The sequence below is a fragment of the Didymella exigua genome (genome assembly GCF_010094145.1).
Source record: "Didymella exigua CBS 183.55 unplaced genomic scaffold M421scaffold_17, whole genome shotgun sequence".
Lineage (NCBI taxonomy): Eukaryota > Fungi > Ascomycota > Dothideomycetes > Pleosporales > Didymellaceae > Didymella > Didymella exigua.
In genome coordinates this window covers 177027-191085 of record NW_022984791.1, presented here as the reverse complement: position 1 = coordinate 191085, position 14059 = coordinate 177027, and the positions used below count along the sequence as shown (strand labels likewise).

General features: G+C 45.6%; 4 protein-coding genes across 4 annotated transcripts; all 4 read left to right on the top strand.

Annotated features, from left to right (window-relative positions):
• Positions 1-826: 826 nt before the first annotated feature.
• M421DRAFT_421743 (uncharacterized protein) lies at positions 827-3043 on the top strand (the record flags this gene model as incomplete). The annotated part of the gene is made up of 3 exons (XM_033592933.1): positions 827-950; positions 997-1106; positions 1153-3043. Coding segments are annotated over exons 1-3 (1556 nt in total), but the record flags the coding sequence as incomplete, so codon positions are not given.
• Positions 3044-3207: 164 nt separating this feature from the next.
• M421DRAFT_93215 (uncharacterized protein) lies at positions 3208-4419 on the top strand (the record flags this gene model as incomplete). The annotated part of the gene is made up of 3 exons (XM_033598096.1): positions 3208-3284; positions 3345-3460; positions 3515-4419. 3 exons carry the CDS (start codon positions 3208-3210, stop codon positions 4417-4419), a joined length of 1098 nt encoding a protein of 365 aa, XP_033447590.1.
• A 1086-nt stretch (positions 4420-5505) lies between these two features.
• On the top strand, positions 5506-7969 carry M421DRAFT_65536 (uncharacterized protein; the record flags this gene model as incomplete). The annotated part of the gene is made up of 3 exons (XM_033596246.1): positions 5506-5600; positions 5924-5933; positions 7817-7969. Coding segments are annotated over 3 exons (258 nt in total), but the record flags the coding sequence as incomplete, so codon positions are not given.
• Positions 7970-11819: 3850 nt separating this feature from the next.
• Positions 11820-13189, top strand: M421DRAFT_421737 (uncharacterized protein). The gene has a single exon (XM_033592932.1). The coding sequence runs from the start codon at positions 12113-12115 to the stop codon at positions 13037-13039; it is 927 nt and encodes a 308-aa protein (XP_033447588.1). The 5' UTR covers positions 11820-12112; the 3' UTR covers positions 13040-13189.
• Positions 13190-14059: the final 870 nt, after the last annotated feature.

The window sequence follows — 14059 nt, the reverse complement described above, 5'->3', positions numbered from 1 at the left end:
AGGCACCTGCAGCCAAAAAGCGTCGTTCTGCGCAGCCTCGAAGTGGTGCTGTTGCTGCAGCGGCTGCTCCGCCTCGCGGCACTCACACAACCCGCAGCGGCCGCACCGCAACATTATATAAATAGTGCTTTCGGCAAATGAATTGCATACATCAATCGACTATAATACTAACAAACCTCGTGATAATTACTATCGTGGCTGTTTCTACAGCCTCATTTTGCTATGGTGCGTGAGGTGGGTGCTGCGTGCGGAACGCGGAACCGTGCGGCACGAGCTCCGGCACGGTATGGCCGGCTCGGTGATAATCTACGTTAGCCACTGATCAAATACTAACGATCACCTGAGTATAGTCCCACAGGCTCCGTGACACAAGTGTATTCTGTTGTTCTATGTTGTTGTGTTGCTTGTATCTTTGCTCTCCAAGGCTCGCTGCGGGGTCTGTTTTGATGACGTCTTTGTGATGCAGACCAACGCCAACAACACGTGATCTGCTTCTCCTCTCAACCGTTACAGATGTTGTAGAACCTCAACAAAAATTTGTGAACATACTCTCATTGAGACACAAATCATGCAGCCTGAAGCTACAACATATGGACAGAAATGCATGCACCGAGAGCTTATCGCAGTTCGGCCTGATGTGGGTGGGACCCATGCAGGCAGCTGGGCATTGATGCAGCGAGCGGCTTCTCGCTGCATGCACGCAACCAATCAAGCATGCACACGAACACGCAGAACTCACCGGTCTGTCCTGCGCCCGCCGCACTGCATTGCAAATACATTTACCCTTGCTAGACCTCCCAAAGACCTGTCCTGCATAGCCCAAATAGAAAAAACTCTTCTCCGCACCATAGCTGATATTGGGGATCGACAGTGAATCAACATTCGAAGGATCGTCTGTAGACAACAGCTCACGAATAACCAGAGATGTCAGAGCGACTTTCCACATCGAGGTATGCTGAGCATATTCAGAACAGAAGACTGCTCATTGTTTCGCAGTTCAAAGGAAGTCGGAATCATCGTGATGGGGCTTACGGGTGCTGGGAAAAGCGCGTACATCTCTCGACTTACGGAACAAAATGTCGAAATTGGGCACATTTTGCGATCATGTAAGTATACACCAGCTGTCAGGATGAGACACTCACAGTGCACCAGGCACGACTAGGGTCAATGGCTATCCATATTGCCAGCCCAATGGTCAGAGGATCTGGCTTATTGATACACCAGGTTTCGACGATACAAACAAGGCTAACGCGACTATTCTTCGCGAGATCGTTTCATTCCTTTGTGCGTTCTGTCACGAAGGAAATCTAATAATTGGTGGACTGCTTTACATTCACAGAATCACAGACATACGGATGGCTGGATCTTCTCTGACCAGTCTGCGAATTCTTGAGGCATTGTGCGGAGAGGCCTGTTTTGGAGATATCACTGTTATTACAACAATGTGGGATACGCTTCAGACTCAAGCTGCGAGGGACTTGGCCCAAGGTCGTGAGTTGGCCCTTCAAAAGAAAGTGAATTTCTTTGGTCGCCTCAAAAGTAAGGGCGCCGAATTTAAGAGATCCTCAAAAGACGGGAGATGCGGCACTGCTATCATCGAGGCGATAGCAGGTCGGAAGAAACCAGTCACATTTGCAGTACAGACGGAGATGATGTCAAATGCAAACATCAAACTCGCCAATACAACAGTCGGTACGTACCTTAATGGTAACCTCAAGCTGACTCGTCAAAATTTGGAAAAAAGATTGAATCAAGTTGAGGCCTATAGCAGAGGAGACCCGGAAGGCAATGAGGACCTGATTGCAGATATCAGAGAACAGCTGCATCTTCTGAATGAGACTGCAGGTGATCAAGAGTGTTTGAATGTCACATACGAGGAGCTGAGAAGAGAACGCAGGATTGAGCTTGGGGCAAATATGGCGCAAGATGTTGAGCGCGAAAATGATACTGTAAAGACCACTACAGAAATCAAGCTGGAACACGAGATCAAACGATTGAGGCAGGACAATAGAGGGTTACAACAAGGTCAAAAACAGTTGAACAAAGCGAGGGAAAGGGAGCTTGCGCAGCAACACACACAGATACAGAGCCTTGAAGATGCACTCGCATATGAAAAAGCTCAGAAAGACAACAAGTCCAAATTCCCTGGGTTTTTTGATTTCATCCTCGGCCGTACTGCTAAGGTCTCTACAACAAGGAATGAGATTACCTCATCTATCCACGAAGGAACTAGGGAGTCCAGGCAGCACGAATCTCGACGAAGTCGTTCAAGAAAACCTAGGCAACAAGATCAAAGATCCTCTGATGCAGCGGTCAGGACTTTAGTACCGCACAGTGTGTTCAATCACGCAAGACCAGCAGACCCTGGGATATCACAGACTTCAATGAGCGATGGTCCACCGGAATACGAACACTCCATAGCCACAACAGCCAGGTCGACCTCTCCCGAAAATCTCAATCGTAACGGAGGTTATCCTGCAAATGTCATCATTGACCCGAGTGGCATCAAACGGAATTACTCAATGCCTTTATCGTTTGCCATTCCTCGCACGATACCAATCTATGAGAATGAATAGAACAATTCGCTGTTTGAAGTGTATTCGCACCGCTAATAATGACCTGCGATTCGATTTTTGTGCCCTAGGCAGTTCGCATCGACGTAGAGACACGTCAAAGAATGAAGTAAGACACATACATACACCAACTAATGTTCTCGTACCAACCAAATTGAATATTTTACATTTAGAAGCGGTTCATCTGAGTGGCTCTGTAAATGATTCACTGGATTTTAGATGAAAATTTGAGGCGGCTGAGCAGGGCAGTACCCTCGTACTTCCGGTGAGTGCTCTGCCTCATCGATGCCGCGTGGACAAGTAAAAGGTTGGATATGCGCACAAACTATTGCTCTATGCAGTGTGCGCTGGACCAATCGCCAGATCAAGGCGCATGCAGGCTTATGCACATCGTAATGGGGGCTGAGTGATAGTGGAGAGACCTTACATAGCTTTCTTCATGCATTCAAAAGAATATATAATATGCGTCACCGGCGCATCGTACATCGAATGAAGTCCTGCTCGTTCACAATATTGATCTTGTAATATTTGAGCTCTTTTGTCCCTTTGCGACTCGTTCTGGGTACACCTAGGTAATTTCCAAGCACTCTGGCTCGATCGAAAGCTAGAGTCGTGTAACGGCCTTTCATCCATTATGGAAAATCTAGGTTCTACAACACGTGAGCGTACAGACAGTGTCTTGTCCGGTAAACAGGGTGTCGTCAACTTGGGGTAATTCAAGCATCTGGATAGTAAAATCTCGTCTTAAAATTGGGCTGATGTCCGGAACAGGCCTCAGGATGTCATAATCGCCGTCATGGGTATTACTGGATGCGGCAAGACCAGTTTCGTAAATTTGTTCACTCATCCTGATCAAAAACTAGTTGTTGGGCATGGTCTAGAATCATGTAAGCATCCGCTCTAATGTTGAAAGTCACACTGTACTGATCGTCGTATGCCAGGTACTCAAGTAGTGGATGTCGTTCCTTGCGACTTCGGAGAAGGCGAGACGTTTTACCTCGCTGATACTCCTGGCTTCGACGACATGAGCCGTACAGATACCGAGATACTCTGGGAAATTTCCGACTGGCTTATCAAGGCTCACAAGTCGGGCCTAAAACTTGCCGGCATTATATACCTGCACCGTATACCTGACATACGTGTTGGTGGATCTGGGCTGAGAAATCTCAAAATGTTTCAGAGGCTCTGTGGAAAAAAAAATCTTACGAACGTCGTTCTTGCTACAAACATGTGGGATCAAGTGGATCTTGAGACTGGCAAGAAGCGTGAAGCTGCGCTCAAGAACGATCCCGGGCTCTGGAAAGGGATGATTGACCATGGGAGTCAAGTATTTCGTCAAGACAACGGAAGAGCGTCCGGGCTTGACATACTCAAATATCTGATTGGCCAGAGGTCGCCAATGGTTCTAGACATACAGCGCGAGCTTGTCGACCATAAGATGCAGCTGAAAGACACTAGAGCTGGCAAAGAGTTACTGACGGAGGTTGAGCGAGAACACCAAGAGAACCTTCAAAAGGTTCGAGATCTGGAAGCCAAAGTGCAAGAACTACAAGAGGCAGACACTAAAGGGAAGCAATCACGGGAACAGACATTGCAAACGATCGAAGTATGGAAAGAAAAGAAGAACTTGGCTGAGCGAAAGCTTGCCCAGACAAAACAAGATGCTATCAAGCTACACGCGACCCATGATCAGCTAATGGCTGAGCAAAAGAGACATTACGAGCAACAGCTTCGAGAACAGCAGGGCAGGCAGTCACTGAGCTTGGACCAAGTTCGCGAAGAAGAAGGAAAGAAAATCAGGCAGAATTATCAACGAGAGATGCGCAAAATGTGCATCATGATGTAATCGTCGTAACTTAACCTAAACTATCACCGAGTGTCCCACATCACCGAGTGTCCCAAAACTTGCCAAGCCCTCTACCTACTCTCTCTCTCTAACATGCCTCAACTACCAAACGCGTTATTACTTAAACATGAAGGGAGGCTTCAGCTTGCTATTAAAGCCTTAAAATCTGGACAATTCTGAAGCCACTAGGCTGCTGCAGAGGCATTTAACGTTGATCGCTGTACACTCTCTCGTCGCGTCTAAGGACTCACATTTCGCGCAGAAGCTGCCCCTAACTGCTAGAAGCTCACTGCGACTAAACAGCAGATGATTATCTAATACATACTTAACCTCAACTTGCGAGGATTTGCGCCCTGGCTGTGCGAGGTGGCAGATATGGCTGATAAACTGCTGGCTGTACGCGGTGGCAAGCCTATTAGCAAGTGCTGGGCTGATCGCTTTGTAACGCGCTCACCTGAGCTTAAAATAGCCTTTAATCAAGCAAAGGATAGGCAGAGAATACTCTAGGAGGATCTAGAGATAATTAGCGCGTAGTTTAAGCTAGTAGAGGAGACTAAAGCTAAGTATAGCGTCTACAATAACAACATGTACAACTTTAATAAGACTAGCTTCTAGATAGGTGTAATTAGCTCTATAAAGGTCGTCACAGGTGCAGAGAGACGCACCCAACCTGCGCTTGTTCAGCCAGGCAATCGCGAGTGGGTTACAGTTATCCAGAGCATCTGCGCTGCTGGGTACGCGACCCTACCCTTCATTATCTACAAGGGATGCGTCTACATCTCTGCCTAGTACAAGGAGGCTTTAATACTACGTAATTAGAAGCTCTTAGTCTCTAAGAACAGCTAGACAAACAACGCGCTTAGTCTAGAGTAGTTAAAGCACTTTAACGCGCATACAAAGACGCGCCAGGTAGGGGGGTACTAGCTGCTTATTTTAGACAGCTATAAGAGCTACCTTAACTAGCATTTTAAGGACTACTGCCTTAAACACAAGATCCTAACCCTCTGTATGCCCCCCTATTTATCGCACATCCTCTAGCTGCTTAATGTGGTCTGCTTCTTGCCGCTAAAGCGCAGGTACTCCTAGCGCGTTAGAGACTTAGCACGCCAACGCGTCTTCTATATTAACAAAGAAGGCTTCCTCCCTGCCTTTAAGGACGCGTTTTTTAACATGTTTATAGAGTAGAACTATTAAAAGGCTTTTAAGGCAGCAGGGCTAGTCCTAATTAACGCGCAGGTTGTATTAGATTGCCTTAAAGTGCGGCTGCGTACCCTGCTAGAACCCCATCCTCCTAGAGACGCCATAGCAGTTAAAGACTCTAAGCAATACCTATAAGTTTAGATCTTAATTAAAGCTTGTATGCAATTCCTTTACTTGCTTACCTATTATAGCTTAGGCTAGTTTCTCCTAGCTTATAAAAGGTGGTGAGCTAATGCTACATAAAAATGCGCTTTAACGTGCTCAGATCTATAAGCTTGAAGAGCAATTAGCAGAGATAACCAAGCGAAAATCGCGTAAGCGCAAGCAGATTTAGTAGGGTGGTACTATAGAGTATGGGACTGCTGCAGCGCAGGTAGCTGCTAAGGCATCTATAGCGCCTCAGCGATCCAAGAAGGCTTGTGGTGGTAGTGGTCAAGAACTAGCCTAACCAGCTCTTTAGCGCTATAGGAACTGCAGTAGGACTAGGCATAATGCGCAAATGTGCAAAAAGGATATAGAGGTGTCCTTAGAATTAGATGCTAGTACAACGTACGCAGGCTCCCTGTTTAATAGCAATGAAATTAAGGAGTTGTAGCATAGGTTGAGGCTGCTAAGAGATTTTAGGACACTTGGTGATGTGGGACACTCGGTGATAGTTTAGGTTAAGTAAATGAAGGGATTAGTGATCGCTAGGCACTCAAACAGCTATATACTAAAACATTAGAAAAAAAACAGTTGAACCGCGCCAAATGCAGCAAGAAATTTGCAAATAATGCTGAAGCTGACGGGCTTTCAACACTCGCAAAGGCTGAAGCATCTTTGTGTTGGCAACAAGAAGTAATTGATATCCCATGGCACCTACTGCCCTAACATGAATAGAGTAAAAAGTAATAGTTTTGCGGATTTGTTAGAAGTCTAAAATTTTTAAACCACAGTGGTAACGTAAATTATCACTGAGCTGGCCATATCACTAAACTAGCCATTTTCTCTTAGCACAACTAACACAAGTTACTATAACGTACTCTATCACCGAGCCAGTCATATCACTAAACTGGTCAAAATCTGCCAAGACTAACACAACTCCGCACTTCACAGTATGTCTTAACAACATCACAACCTATTGCTTCAACACAAAGGGAGACTGCAGCTTGCTCTCTAGGCCTACAATACTGGACAGTTTCAGAGCTATCAGGCTGCTGCTGCTGCATTCAATGTTAACCAACGCAGGCTCTCTAAACGCGCTAGCAATACTCTATTTCAACTCAACGTACGCGCAAACTGCTAGAAGCTTACTGCAACTAAAGAGCAGAAAATTGTCTAATATATCCTTAACCTTAATTTGCAAGGATTTGCGCCTCAGCTGTGTGAGGTGGCAGATATAGCTAATAAACTGTTAGGTGTGCGTAGTAGGGAGCCTGTTAGTAAACTCTAGGCTACTAGATTTGTAACGCGTTTAGATTAGCTTAAGATAGCGTTTAACTAAGCAAAGGACAGACAGAGGATACTGCAGGAAGATCCTAAGGTAATTAACACGTAGTTTATGCTAGTAGAGGGTACTAAGGCTAAGTATAGTATCTACAATAATAATATGCACAACTTTAATAAGACTAGGTTCTAGATAGGCGTAATAGGGTTAATAAAGGTTGTTACAGGCGCTGAGAGACGCGCTCAACCTAAGCTTGTTCAGCTAGGTGATTAGGAGTGGGTTACAGTTATACAGAGCATCTGCGCTGCTAGATATGCGACCCTACCTTTCATTATCTACAAAGGACGCATCCACATCTCTGCCTAGTACAAGGAGACAGATATACTACACAATTAGAAGCTCTCTGTCTCTAAGAACAGCTAGATAAACAACATGCTTAGCCTTAAGTAGTTAAAGCATTTTAACGCGCATACAAGAGCGCGTTAGGTAGAGGGATACAGGCTACTTATCTTAGACAGCTATAAGAGCTACCTTAACTAGGATTTTAAGGACTATTGCCTAGATAACAAGATCCTTACTCTCTGTATGCCAGCTCACTCATCACACATCCTCTAGCTGCTTGACGTGGTCTATTTCTCGCCATTAAAGCGCAAGTACTCCTAACGCGTCTAGGACTTAGCACGCTAATATGTCTTCTACATTAATAAGGAAGGCTTCCTTCTAGCCTTTAGAGACGCGTTTCTTAATGTGTTTACAAAGGCTAACTGTTAGAAGGCCTTTAAGGCATTAGGGCTAGTCCCTACTAACGCGCAGGTAGTGTTGGATTGCCTTAAGGTGCGACACTGTACCCTACTAGCACCCCCTCTACTAGAGACACTGTGGCAGTTAAGGACTCTAAGTAATACACACAAGTTTAGGTCTTAGTTAAAGCTTGTACATAACTCCTTTACTTAGTTACTAGTTATAGCCTAGGCTAGCTTCTCTTAGCTTATTAAAGGTAGTGAATTAATGCTGCACTAAAACACGCTGTAAGCTGCTCACATTACTAAGCTTAAAGAGTAATTAGTAGTTATAACTAGAAGAAAGTCACGCAAGCAAAAGCAAATTTAGCATAGCAGCACACTTAAGTATGGCCTAGTAGCATTATAGGTAGCTGCTAAGGTGTCTGTAGCAGCTTAGCTATTAAAGAAGACTTGTGGTGCAGGTACTTAAGAAAGGACCTAGTTAGCCTAACAGCGCTGTAGAAACTGTAGAGGCATAGGGCATAACGCTTAAACGTGTTAGAAAGATACAGAAGAAGATTCTAAATCTAATAAAAGCACGCAGTATGCTAGATTACTATTTAATAGTAAGTAATTCAAGTTGCTGCAACATAAGTTGGGCGCGCTAAGAGATTTTGACCAGTTTGGTGATATGACTGGCTCGGTGATAGAGTACGTTAACTATAACTACTTACTATTAAATAATAACCTAGTATACTATATACTTACATTAGATTTAGAAGATATTTCTATACCCTCCTAGCACGTTTATATGTAATATCTAGTCTTAATACAGTTCCTATAACGTACCCCACGGGCGAGTCGGACACACGGGCGAGTCGGACACTTTTGCCAAGACCCTACTAAACCTCACCCTATTATAGCCCAAAACACTACACTCTAGCGCTGCAAGGTGCAGTATAGCTTAGAATATTATTTAGAGACTACTTCTACATTATTCTTACATATTCGCGCATTATGCCTAGTCTAATTACACTATCTATAGTGTTGTTAGGAGGGCTTACCTACTTTAGCGCGCACCTACTTCTTTAACTTCTTTCTATTACTATGTGCCCTATACTCCTTTAGAGCTGCTATCTACTGCCCTTCCTTAACTGTAAGGGTCCCTTCCTTCTAGATTTGCTTTCTTTTGCGCAATTTACGTTCTGTGGCAGCTGCTAGAGCTGCGTGAAGCTCAGCGTTCTCCTGTTGCGCCAAAACTAGCTTGTGCAATAGAATCGCTCCCCCCTTTGCGTAGTGCTCAAGCGCGCTTAGCACAGAATTAGGTGAGCTACCCTGCTGCTTCTTATACTTCTCTTAAATTAGAGTTAATTGCAACTAAAGTTCTAGGGTATTGCTAGGGGTTTGTAACTGCTAGGGCTTATTATTATTAGGGAGTTATAGTGATAGAGTGCGCAGCTTTACATTAAGCCCTATTATAACCTGTTCTAGGTTAAAGGGGACTAGTCCAGCGCCTCAGAACCCTCCTTAGATGTTGCTTAAGGTAAATACAGCATTATAGGCTGCTTTAAAGCATAGCAGGAACTTAAGCTTTGTAATGTGGTTAACGTACCCCACGGGCGAGTCGGACACACGGGCGAGTTGGACACTTTTGCCAAGACCCTACTAAACCTCACCCTATTATGGCCTAAAACACCACACTCTGGCGCTGCAAGGTGCAGTACAGCTTAGAATATTATTTAGAGACTACTTCTGTATTATTCTTGCACATTCGCATGTTAAAGTGCTTTAACTACTTAAGGCTAAGCATGTTGTTTATCTAAATATTCTTAGAGACTAAGAGCTTCTAATTGTAGGGTATATCTGTCTCCTTATACTAGGCAGAGATGTGGACGCGTCCTTTGTAGATAATGAAAGGTGGGGTTGCATACCTAGCAGCGCAGATGCTCTGGATAACAGTAACCTACTTGCAATCACCTGGCTGAACAAGCTCTAGCTAAGCACGTCTCTCTAAGCCTGTTACAACCTTTAAAGATAAAGTAACACCTATCTAGAACCTAGTTTTATTAAAGTTGTGCACGTTGTTATTACAAATGCTATACTTAAGTTAAGTATCCTCTACTAGCTTAAACTACACGCTAATTATCTTAGGATCTTCCTATAGTATCCTCTATCTAGGCTGGCGGAATGGGTATACTCCAACGTCCTTCGTGGGTACCCCCCAAAACCTTATCAATAATACATGGATTCTAGCGAACTAGGGCTTAAAAGAAAGAGAAAAACTACCTCTACATTTCTGTAGTAGAGGGTTTTGTTATAACTATTAAACTGCACAAGCTAGAGGCTAGAAAACGTCAAAAAAGGGGGGGTACCTAGCAAGCATACCCATTAATAGGTATACTTTGCTAGGTAGTGTTAATAACTTAGCTAATACTAGGCGGAATTAGCTAATTCTTTTTTTATTAGAAGGCGCAATACTAGGCGCTTCTATCGAATAATAGATTATGTAAGCGTATCTCTGCTAGTTAAGAAGCTATAAGCCAAAACGTAAAAAAGCATACCCTACCCATCCGCCAGCCTACCTCTATCTATCCTTAGCTTAATTAAAGGCCATTTTGAGCTTGTCTAAACGCGTCATAAGCCTGCTAGCCTATAGTTTGCCAATAGGCTCTTCACCACGCACACTAAGTATCTTATTAGCTATATTTGCCACTTCACATAGCTAGGGCGCAAATCCTCGCGAATTAAGGTTAAGTATATACTAGACAATTGTCTGCTCCTCTAGTATAGTAAGTTTCTAGCAATTAGCGTGTATATCTAGTTAAAATGTAATATTGCAAAGGCAATTTAAGACCTGCTAATAAGGTACGTTTAATGCTCTAGCAGCGCTGTAGATACTGCAAAATTAGCTAGCATAGAAGGCCTAGATAGCAAGGATAACTCTGCCTTCTCTAGTAGTATTCTGAAGTTGTTGTTGTTAAGGCATGTTGTGTTAGGGTAAAAGGTGGTCGTGCTAAGAGAAAGTGGCTGGTTCGGTGATATGGCCAGCTCGGTGATAATCTACGGTAAGGCACGTTTAACGCTCTAGCCGCGCTGTAGATACTGCGAAATTAGCTAGCATAGAAGGCCTAGATAGCAAGGATGACTCTGCCTTCTCTAGTAGTATTCTAAAGTTATTATTATTAAGGCATGTTATGTTAGGGTAAAAGGTGGTTATGGTAAGAGAAAGTGGCCAGTTTAGTGATATGGCTGGCTTGGTGATAATCTACGTTAAATATTCTAGAGCTAGATATATAGCTTTGAAATGGTGGATTTTTGGCTATTTTACTAGTAAATCGCGCCCATCACGCGCACGGACACGGTAAGTCTGCCCGAAAGTCAATGTACTACAGCAATTCCCGATGTGACATGTGCCTGAGAAGTAGCGTGGCAACATGCACTAACCTAGGCCACGCCTGAGTCCAAACAAAAGTTGAAGGCGAGAAGTACCACGTCCCTCAGTCGAGATTACCCAAAGTCGTTGATATGCACATGTGCGTATCCGTATCGCTGCTGCTCGACTGCCCGAGTCTGCAATGGCGGAATCCGAAACATGGCAGTCTAGTTCCGCTCTCGCACTCAAAAGCTGTGACACTAGTACTCGCAAGCACTGAATACGCTGTTCGAAAATCCTCCACGCACATATCGAGAAACTTACTGGAACAAATCTAGTGTGGTTTCCGCGTTCATCGTCCCAAAGTAGGGCGACATGCAAACACATGGAAAGGGGCCATTGAGGTCGCGGCGCTAATTGTTTCAAACGTATGATCGACTCCAGGGTACCTCTCCTCGATTCATTTACACCACCCATATCGCATCTCTAGGTCATCGTTACATCAAGTTCAGCTTTAAATGCAACACTTGGTAGCGGGGTCGCGATCGGCACGTGTTCTGGCAAAGTGCTCTCATGCTGATTTAGGAAGCTGGCTGAAGTTTGAGGCTGTCAAGATCGCCGTACACGACACAAAATCTCCGCTCCGCACAACCAAGACAGTCAATTCTCCGTTGCCAAGCACTCTTGGCATCTTCTAAGACTCGCTACATTTGTTTCCAAACAGTACCAAGGAAAGAGTAGAATGAGCCAAGGAGCACCGTATGTCATCACTCGATCCTATGCGAGGCGGCACACCGATGAGAGGATCTATAAAGTAGTAAGTAAGATTCAAATTCGAAAATGCAACTCCAACCTTCGCCTTTCATTCGATTTTCCTGTCGACTCTTTCCATTCCCTTTTTGACTCTCGGTGCCGGCACCTTTCATTCTTTCAAGGACCATATCACCAAACACAGTTCATTCATCCGTCAATATGAAGTCAGGATTCGCTATCTCAACACTCGTTGCCACCGCCCTCGCCGGCGCCATCCCCGGTGATGTGCACACGCATATCCACCGCCGCACCGCGGCTCCAGTCTGCGCCTTCGACGAAAAGACTTTCGCTTTTGACGATACCAACGCTTGGGGCACAACGCTGAGGAAGCGCGATTCGAACCAAACGACATGGAACCCGCCTTCGGACATCAAGACCGCGCTTGAGCAAGTCTGGAAGCACGAGCTTGAGACCTACTCTGACGCGCTTGGCTTCATGAACTACGGCTACGACCAAGTCATGGCTGGCAAGGGCAAGATCGGCTACTGCGTGCGCTGGGAGGGCGACGCAACCGTCACGGCCGCGCAACGCACCGACATCGAGAACGCGCTCAAGAAGCAGTACAACAAGTTTATCAGCGTGCTTGCCGGATTCGAAGATTTCCCATACAGCACCGTCGACGTGAATGTCGTTGGCTGGGCGGTCAAGAACAAGAGCCAGCTCCAGGGCGATGTCAGCGGTATTGAGATCTACACCGATGTCGATGCCGATGGCATCCCGCAGTGCGCTGAGTCCTGCGGTCGCTTCTTCCACCAGGATGGCAACTATGCTGGTTGCGAGGCTGGTGCGGACCGCCACTACGACAACTCGCTTTGGCTTACTCCTGGCTTTGGCGGTGGTGCGGGTGGTGACTGGGGCCAGCGTCTTGCGCAGGAGTACTTTCTGGAGAATGTAAATGCTGAGAACATTCACATCTACCTCCACGAGGTTGGCCACACCTATGCGCTTGATGACTTCTATGACTGGACTCCCTCCGGTGTTACCAACTTCCTCATGCTGGCTGGCAGCGCGACTCAGATCACGGAGTTCGATGCGTGGATGGCGAGGGATTGGTGGAGGAACCTCAAGTCGCGTTACAGCTTGTGAGCTGCCTCGTTGAATAGAGAAGCTGCATCGAGGAAACGTCGGAAGTTGTGAGCGTCGACGCGAGGTATTGATGCTGCTGATGCTCCTTCGGTGTCATGTGGCGCTTTCTTGTTGATAAACATACCTTATTTGAACATATTGAACATTCGAAGATGATCGAAATGCGTTTCGGTGTAGGTGTTTTTGACCTGCTGGATGTTACAGAAGTCATGAAAGCGTGAGCTAGACCGCGCAGCAGCTTGAAGTCATGTGAACATATATGGACCGTAACTAGTGTCCTATTAAATGCCCATGGTGTCAGATTTTGAGGATTCAGCGAAAGCTGTTGATCATCACGCTCTTTCGGAGGGGGGTGAACGAAAAGGCGGGTTATTATTGTTTGCAAAATGATGGGTACACCCCGTGACCTGGTCAGACATGTCTCCACAATAGCAACGAAGGCTTAACACGCTATGCAACCTAGCAGTCTAGTGCAACTAGGAGACCTTAGTATTAAGCAATATAAGGAGGCCCTATATAAGGCAGGGTAGACAGGTGGCACGTAGTGCAGCTGTTTACAGGCTGATGCGGGAGACAATAGATAGCGTCTTGGCAAACAGACGCAGACAGTATCAAATATACGCTGTCACAGACTTTGGCTCCCATATGTCAGCATCCCCGCTGTTCCTCGTCCCATTTGTCAGCTCCTCGGATGTCCAATCTCGTACATCAGTCAAGCTCCACTCCATTATTCGACTCGAGATGCCGTTATTCGGTCTAATGCGCGACATCTCCGGCAGGGTTGATATTACCCGTCCTAGTCCAAGTCAAGAGTCTCATCACAGCTTTGAAAAGCATGTCTTTGATCATGCGCTAATGCTTGACGCGGACCGTTGCGGCTGTCGACCCTGGTGTCGGAGCTTTGGAAACCATCGGGGCATCTCGTAGGGCGCATGTCGCTGGCTTTGACATGTACCTACTTGTTAGAGTAAGCCTCTCTGGCGCACGCTCGCCTCTGCCGGCGATCTCTACGTTTTAGAC

Coding starts and splice junctions, on each gene's coding strand:
- M421DRAFT_421737 (XM_033592932.1), top strand. CDS start 12,113: ATGAAGTCAGGATTCGCTATCTCAACACTCGTTGCCACCGCCCTCGCC.